The sequence below is a fragment of the Pygoscelis adeliae genome, unplaced genomic scaffold (genome assembly GCF_000699105.1).
Source record: "Pygoscelis adeliae isolate BGI_AS28 unplaced genomic scaffold, ASM69910v1 Scaffold786, whole genome shotgun sequence".
Taxonomy (NCBI): domain Eukaryota; kingdom Metazoa; phylum Chordata; class Aves; order Sphenisciformes; family Spheniscidae; genus Pygoscelis; species Pygoscelis adeliae.
The window spans coordinates 41,777-50,409 of record NW_008824912.1 but is presented as its reverse complement, the minus strand read 5'-3'; the positions used below and the strand labels follow the sequence as shown (position 1 = coordinate 50,409).

The following is an 8,633-nucleotide window of genomic DNA, read 5'->3' as shown; positions in this document are numbered from 1 at the left end:
CGGTTTCCACAGGAACAGGCTGGAAACAAGGAAGTAACAGAAGCGACAGAGTCAACCATTTACTCATGTCCTCTGTGCCAGGAGTGGGTGGTAAACCTCTGCCTCGCAAGAGCTGCCCTTGGCTGGTGGGAACCTCTCGTTAGAAGAGCTGGATCTCCCACTGCTTTACTGCATGCCAACGCCTTCATCATTAGGTGCCAGATCTGCTCATGCCTTTCCCGTGTTTGCACCCAAAGGGCCAGCTGAGAAACCCAGGAGCAGTTCCTGCACGGAGGATTCACCAGTCAGACTGAAGAGCAGGAGATTAATGCACAGGTAAAAGACAAGTCACAACTGGTAAGCACAGGACATGTAGAAATGCAGTTATGCCTTGCTCTGGTGTCTCGGAGACATACACAACCAGATTTTTAAGAACAGCACCTAAATCGGTGCCTGCCAGATTTTATTCACGGTAAATTTTGTGGCTACTTCTCACATGCACAGTGGAGAGCTAAAGACGGGATTTTGAGATTCGTGCAAGGCAGAACCCATCAGTCCCAGATTTGCGGGCACAGTTTTGGAGGCAGAGCTTTGCCACTCAAAATCCGCCTCACCGTACTCACTGAATCTTCCCCCGAAATCCTGTTTTATTTTTCCAGTCCTCTGCTCTACTCCCTGGGATCAACGTGAGCCTAACTAGCTGCCTGGGAAGGAATGGCTTTGCTCGGCAGGGAAGGGGAAAGGCCACCGTCTGGACTGAGCAGTTTGTGAAATGCTGCGAAGATGGTGTTGTGAATCCCTCCTTTACAAAGACAAAGGAAAGCGGACTGCCGATTGCTTCGTCTTCTGCATCTGCATGGAGAAACAAGGCGCGAGATGAAAGCAGCCCAGCTCTCTTACCTTGCTGACGTGTTCAGCCATGGTGTGGTAATTCAGCCCAGCTTTGGACTTGAACTGCTTTTTGCAGTGCTGACACTTCAAGGCATCCTGCAGCTGAAAGAATTAAAGGCAAGTCACCGTGGAGGCCACAGTCCACCGTTCATTCTTCCAAGGGCTGCGGCTGCTCGTCAGTAAGCCCCATGGGTAGCTGTTGCTGCAGCTGTACCCAGCGGTGGGACCCAGCAGGCAAGGCAGCGCCCCTGTCCCCCATCCCAATCCCAGCCTGCAGCTCAGAGTCTTCTCTCTGTTGTCCTGGATACTGTTATCAAACCCACATGCCCCAATTTTTGGAAAACATTCCATTTTGGATGTAGATTTAAAGCCCCACTGGCTGGAAACATCTGGAACCGGTGTCTTAGTCTTCCTGTTAAAGGGTTAGGAAAGAGAAGACGCTTTGATCTACCAATATGTTAGTGGACTGTGCTCTGCAGCCCTATTAACTACGACAGATGCTGGCGTACGATACGCTTTCTGGGTGCCTGGGCTGTTTGAAATTAAGACGCTGCTGGACACGATCACAGCAGAATACTTCCCGCCTCATACTGCTCTGCCGTTTGACCCGACTTGGCCTCCTGAGTGACTGGGGAGATGCGTTAAATGCACCCACCAACGTACAGGGGGAACCTGCAAAGTGAGTAAGCAGATCATGACTTTTGCTGGGGCAGGTACCAGAATTTCTTGACTCAGGAGGCGAACGCTCTGGGCACCAAGAGACAGGATGTCTTGACAGGGAGCCGGTGCCTGGACGGCAGCGGCCGTTCCTGCTCCTCCTGCCTGGCTGATGCTCCACCTTCACCAATTCCCCTCCAATCAAGCCTGGACTGGAAGCTGGAGAGGGGATGAAGATGGAGCTGCAAATCCCTCCTCACCCTGGAGCTCTGGGGAAATGAAGAATAAACTCACTGCAGCCAGTTGGGAGTGACTCGCTTGTACCTGTGCTCCCATCGGTTAATCTTGTTCCAGACCCAAGCGCTGATCCTAACAAGGTAGATGCTAAAAGCTCCTTGACTCATCAAATGCCAATGCCAGCCAATTTGGGGGTTACTCCTCCGGTCAACACCGAAGAACATGCCATGTCCATATTCTAACAAGCCCTCTCACCTCATCTCCTTTGCGGCCCAAGCATGTTGCAACCATCCCCATCCCTTACTTCCTTTCTAAAACCGAAGGAAACAGGGCAGACTGCTTAGTGACAAGCAAGGAATGGAGGAACCAACTTCCGCTGTTTTACAAGAGTTTTGGGAGCCTGCATATCCTTTTCCCATTGTCCAGCTAAGAAATACTTCAATCATTAAAGCAGAGAGCAAGCTGAGAAGGTGCCTGCACTCCAGGGTCACTTCTGATGGGGACACCACGTGCCTGTAGCAGCGGGGCCTCGCTAAGGATGTGCCATAGGTTCACCTCAGAGATGAAATGCTGAGAGCTGGACCTGTGGTCACACACACAGAGCTCGGGGACTGTCCCCCCTGGGCCACAGGCTGCTCTGGCAGGGACGCTGCAGAGCACCCCAGCTCCCGGAGCGGCACAGCCAGCCCCAGTAAGGACCGTGCCTCCCAGGGAAGGGTGACAAACACCCGCTCCTTGGGCTACAGCCTCGGTTCCTCGGCTGAACACCCACTGGCCTATTTATAGTGGGGAACACAGGCCTGACTGCTCTGGCACAGTCACGTTCAGCACGCTGGCTGGCCGTGCAGCCCGCACGGAGCCTTCCTGGCTTGGGAGATGCCCCAAAGCGCAGGAGATATGAGCAGTGATGGCCAACATCCCCACTCCACTGAAGCCAGGAGGATGTCCGAGGAGGCAAGATTCTGCCCGGCATTGATGTAGTACAGGGTTTGAAAGGGAGAGTAGCCTCCCGTTGCTGCATAAATAGTGAGGCAAAGGCTGAGGAGGCATTTACAGAAAATGAATGTGGAACCAAAGCCGAGCCACATATTTTCAAAGCGCGAGGCATCGATCCCACGTTTGGCTTTCTGTGGCGACGGCTCTGCACCGCGCCAGGTGACGGATGAAGACATAATCCTGTGCTCTGATGGATGGCCGTGTGGCAGAGAGACAATTTTTCACTGCACCGTTACTGAACTGCTGCGCCTTGACAGCCTGCCTGAGCACATCCGAGCTCTGTGTCTCCCCGAGACGTGCTCTCATTCAACCACAATTTATCTGGCCTGATGCAAGGCATGGCACACAGCAAAATCCCACAGCCAGGACTCCGGAGGAGGCCAGATTAGGGACAACCCCAACGATCTCTCCAGCCTTAGAACTATTTGTTTAGCTACTAGAAATACCCAACTCTGCTGGAGACACTGGGGCAAGGGGCCCAGACCACAAAGGGATTCAGAATCGCTGAGAATTAGGTGTCCAAACCCCTCTGAATCGATGCGAGGCAGCCAGCTCTCTGAAGATGACTAGCAAGTGCTCTATCAAACACAGCCCAGAACTGGTTTTAGGAACACCAATACGCATTTATGAGTGGCACACGTACACGTCCATTCCCCTCCAAAATCCACACGTGCGTGACTGAATAAAGCAAGTCCTTACTTTCTGGCAGACGTCCATGTGCTTTTTGAGCCCCACAATGGTTTTCCTGGTTATAACGCTGCAGGTTGGACAGGCGACTTCTCCCTTCTCGCTGATCTCCCGCTGCCACTGGTCCTCAGGGTTTGCTGGCGAGGGAGAGGAGAGAGGTGTTACACCCAGCCGCGGAGACCACAAGCTGCCTGGGCTGCTCGGCAGAGGACAGCACTGTTGTAAGCCTTGGTTTGCTATGTCGAAAAGCGCTGAATTGGGAAAAGTCCCCGATGTTAAAAAGAGAGAAATACTCTCCCAGGCATGGGCCAAGCCAGGCACAAACCATGCAGGCACTTGCAGCTCTGCCTGCCCCACACCTCCTGCAGCTGCCTGAGCAAATTGGGTCACTGGGCCACTTTACGTGGAGTTACCTGACCTGCTGGCATTTCATGGAGAAAAGGAGGTTCACCTTTCCAACCCCGCTGGTATCCCGCACACTGGGAGTTAAAACGTGATGATACCCCCGGCCACCTCATCTTGCCCTGCGTGGAATAACTCCCCCCTGCCAAACGAAACAATTAGCGGGAGTGAAACAAAGGTGAGCATCTCGGCTCCATCCGGACGTGCGCCTGGAAAGCTTCCCTGGCACTCCTCTTCCCGGCAGACACACGGGCAGCTAGGGAGTGCTAGCTTTCAGGCATGTGTTTATTTGAATGGCTGTGACCAGCTTAAAAAACACCCCAAATACGAGATACGTGGGGCCAAAACCTGCTCCCAGGTCCAGAGTTCCCGCCGCGTTCTCAGCAGAACAGCACTGGGCTTCCAGCAAGGGAAGCCCGGTCTGAATAAAATCCGCCAAGTCTGTTTATTTGGATGCTTTTGCACGGCTGTGAGATCAGAGAATCGTTTATTTGAATTTGAAAGCCATGTAAGGCATTGCAGCTGTGTTTATCTTGCACATCCTGCATTCCTCCTGCTGTCAGAGCTCCCAGGGAAAGTCAGCAACCTGTGCTAGGGTGTAGGCTGCACTTTGGAAAAGACATAATTATGCCCGGAGTTATGCACTGGCATCATACACGGATATGACGATAGAAAAATGCCATCATCCCAGACGCTGACCCAAATTGTGGTCACAGTGAAGCCAGGTGGAACCAGGAGTTGGCTATCATCTCCCAACACTTGCAGTGGTCTCTCCTGGCAGCGAAGCGAAGGTAGAGTAACCCTTTTGGGATGTCAGCTGTGGCTGCACCAATATTTTAGGAGCAGCGGCTGTCCCCACATCTCTGCTACACCTCAGAAGGGCAGCGGCTGCGTGCTCCTGCTTCTGATTTTGTGCTGCTTCTGCTCGCAGACCTGCTAGAAAACTCACCCAGCAAACAGCCCGCTGGGCCAGGAGGGGTGCAGGGACCACTAGCTGCGGGTGAAGGTGGGGACCCTGGCGTGAAGGTGGGGACCGTGCAGGCTTGGAGCAGAGCACAGGATAAGCAGCTAAGCTGCACACAGAGCTGCTGCCTGTGCTTTGCTTCCACCAGCCTCACCTGCTGGTAGATGCACAGCCGTTTCCTTCTTCACACCAGCTCCTGAAGGTTTCTTTTTCAGCTCCTCTGTGTTGGTGCTCCCCTCCAACTTCTTGGCTCGATGGGCTTTTGCCTTGTCCTCTGCTTTGACGAGACCTGTGAAGAGAGAGGATTTTTATTCAGTACTTGCTTTAATACTCTCAGACCAACTCACATTTAGCAGGTAAAAAATTTCTACCGCTAACCCAGGGACGCTGAGCTGGCTGTAGGTCTGCCAAGGTTGTGTGTGTAGGATCAGGTCCGTAACTATGACAAGCAATATCGTAACAGCTTGTGGTGTTTTATAAACAGAATCATTTCCCCCAACCCAGACAGTTTATGAACTATGGAAGCACCATGGCAAAGCGGGGTAGGATGCTTCTAGCAAGGCAGACTGTGGGGAAGACAGGCTGGGGAGGAGGCAAAAGGGCATTCTGCAAGAAACTGAAAGGGGGAATTGGAACAGCCAATTCAGGATATAAAAGTGAGGCTCCTGCTGATGCTCCTGCACTGGAAGGCTGTCTAACTGCTTACGCCAAGGAACTGGGGTCCCTCTTAGAAAACTGGACAAACTTTGGGATCCCAGACACCAGATCCCGCAGGACCTTTCACCCCTGGATCTGTATGCAATTGTCACGACGAACACAGGTCCCTCCCAGTCCCTCCAGGTGCTGGGAAGGGTCAGGAAGGAACAGAAGGAGAGGAGGGGTGACCGGGCGACCGGCGCACGGGGAAGAGGAAACCTGGCGCAGTTACCCTGGGTTGCTGGCGACTGTCACCAAGCCTGCCGGCAAAGCAGAGAGGAACTTGAAGGCAGGGCTCTCCGTGCGGGCAGAGCGCCGGGCTCTCAGCCAGCTTCTCCCGAACGCATCCACCCTCCCACCTTGTCTGTGCCTCATCCCCACATGACTGCACGGGCAAAGCATGTGCTTCCCATTCAGCCTGCTAAAGGCATCACTGCCAACCACCGAAGCATCCTCCCTGCACTGAGCAGGGCCAAGCGAGCAGGAGGAGGGTCAGCACACGCTGAGAGCGTGCCAGCGGCGGCAGGGCTGCCCGATCCCCCTCTCTCGCGCAGAATCCCTCGGCAGTTCCTGGGCTGACATAAGAAATGGAAAACGTGACTTGTAAACGACGCTTTGGAAAGGCTGGCGAAGAGAGGAGGGGGGCTGTCCCCTGGGTCCACCCCCCCAAATCCATGTGCAGTTCAACCCTCTGCCTGTGCTTCCACAGAAGATGCTGGAGGCAACACGGTGAGTGCCAGGGTCAGATCCGCACCTGACCCACGAGGGTCCACGTCCCCCTGGACTTGTGGGTTGTGACTCTTGCAAACCCAGGGTCTGAACGGAGACAGCACCCCGCGACGGGCTGGTGGCACCCTTGTCTTTGGGGAGCGAACTGCCACGTTGAACCCGGGGGGTGCAGGCAAACGCCTGCCTGATCTTCACTCTCCGTTTGAGGCAGCGGGTCACTGGGGGGACCAGCTTACTCTGGAGGAACCCACAGCAGACATTTCAGTCTATGGCAGTGCCTCTGCGTGGAAGTTAAGGGAAACAACCCCAGACTTCCCGGGAGCCAGGGGAAAGGAAATCGCAGAGACCGCATCCAGCCTGCTCTTCGATAAGTGTTTAATTCCTTCGAAGCCATTAGTGCCTCTCCCCTGAGTGCCTCTCATACTGGAAGGTGCTGCCTCCTGCAGTGCCTGGAAATCTGCTTTTCATTTCCCTGATTGAACGTATTTCATAGCCAGTCCGAATCCAGTTGCTCTCGTGCCAGGGATGCTCCAGGTTTCCTCCCTCCTTTCCAGCCCAGTTGGGTGTATTTATGGAGCATGACCACAGTCCCACTCGCTCTTGCTTTGTCAGGCTGAAGCAGCCAGCTCCTGAGCCTCCTCTCAGAACACATCCCGGTAACACGTCTCTTCCCCCTTGAATTAATTTTCTTGAATGTGGGCGACCAGCATTGGAGACAATGTCTGAGGGACGGATGCGTCACCCAGCCTTTCTACGCAGCAGAAACCCTTTCGACGCTATGGGAAATACTGTGACATCCCAGGATGGTGGGATGAGGACGATGAGATGATGTTTCCTATGTCTTGCTTGTGTCAGCAGCTCCTTACTCTTGCATTACGGCTGGACATACCCGGATCCTTTCTCCTCCTCCCTCACTTCCCAGCGACAGGCTCCCGAGCAGAGCAGGCAGGGGTGTTATCAGTGCCAGCTCTGCTGCTGCCTTCCATTCCCTTTCCAACGCTCTTACGGTCAAAGGCACCAGCTCCTCCAGTGTGATGTCCCCAGGCTCCAGGTGGCTCCCATGTATCTCCACCACAGGGAGGGCTCCTGGGGAAGCTACAACCCTACCAGCTGACCAGAGTCGTCCCCGTATTACCTTTCAGTCCAAATGTCCCCGAGATGGATGGCTGCTCCCCCGTAAATTTCTTAGGAGTTTTCTGTTTCCTTCCTGACTCAAAAGAGAGAAACAGAGAGAGAGATTTGGTCAAATAACTGTACTGCCAGGGGGGCTTCAGCAGTCCCAGGGCACGGGGTGGGCACATACTCCATGTCAGGAGCAGATCACCTTGAGGAGGCCTTTACCCCTGTGAAATACAGGGGCTGCTAAATGAAGCACCCACCCACCAAACAGTAACAGGATGCTGCTTCCCACCCCACAAAATCAGGAGAAATAATGGTATCCAGGGCTAATTCAAGGAGTGGAAGTGGTGGCTCTGCCTAGTGCCAAAAGCCACGTGGTTTCCACAGCCTCAGCAGCTAAGGTGGCTGGTGGTGGTTCACTTTGGCGCTGCAAGCAGTGTAAACCCATGCCATGATGGGGACAACCACGGCCCTGCCTGCCAGCCCCACAGCGGTAACGGACAGAGTGAGCCTCCTTACCCTGTCCCAATACTTAAGGAAAACACATTTGCCAGATCCACCCTGGTTTAAACTGTCACACTCGGTGAGGACAGATGGGCTGATACAGGAGCTCGCTATGCTGCAGGGTATTCAATCCATTTCCAAACCTGTAGGTCCTATAGAAATACCTCTACCACAGCTGCAACCTGGTTTTAACTCTCTGGGGCAAAAAACGGGGGGGGGGGGGCAAATTATCGGGATGTTGAAAAAAGGCTTGGATACATTCAGAGAGACACCCGCAGCAGCGTTGGCTGGAACAGAGCCCCGTCCCTTCCCGTGGGACAGCCCCCTCTGGGCTCCTGAAGCAGCACAGCCCCGGGCTCTAATCTTACTGTGCTTCATCCTCTCGGGGTCTTCCTCCTGCAGTGAGGCCTGGCTGCCCCCCTGCTGCACGGCATCCTTGCCGCTCGAGGACTTCGCCGTGGGGGTGGCGGCTGCCATCGCCTCGGCTGCTGCGATCTGAAACTCCTTGCTCTCCCGGCTCTCCGCCAGGCACTCGCCATTCTCGGCGTGGTCCTGGGCCACGGCTTTTTCCGTCTTTGCCTGTTTGGGATGGATGGTGGGGCAAGCTGAACTCTCAGCAGCTCTAGGGCAAAGCACAGAGGGCTTGTTTAAAGAGGGGTTGTTAGACAAACGTCCTGACACCTCTCCCCCCTCGCCAGCCCAGATGATGGGAATGGAGGCGGGCATGCTCCCCTTCTCCCAGCCGCCCCTACACCACCACCACACAGCCCAG

General features: G+C 54.5%; 1 protein-coding gene across 1 annotated transcript in view; it reads right to left on the bottom strand.

The window, feature by feature from the left end:
* ZNF512B (zinc finger protein 512B) overlaps positions 1-8,633 on the bottom strand; it is a 25,673-nt gene that overhangs the window by 11,507 nt on the left and 5,533 nt on the right. Inside the window, exons 5-10 of the mRNA XM_009324964.1 lie at positions 8,230-8,483; positions 7,374-7,445; positions 4,968-5,102; positions 3,460-3,584; positions 880-972; positions 2-19 (exon numbers count right to left, since the gene is read on the bottom strand). Of these exons, the coding sequence (XP_009323239.1) occupies positions 2-19; positions 880-972; positions 3,460-3,584; positions 4,968-5,102; positions 7,374-7,445; positions 8,230-8,483 (697 nt within the window). The remainder of the gene's footprint in view (position 1; positions 20-879; positions 973-3,459; positions 3,585-4,967; positions 5,103-7,373; positions 7,446-8,229; positions 8,484-8,633) is intronic.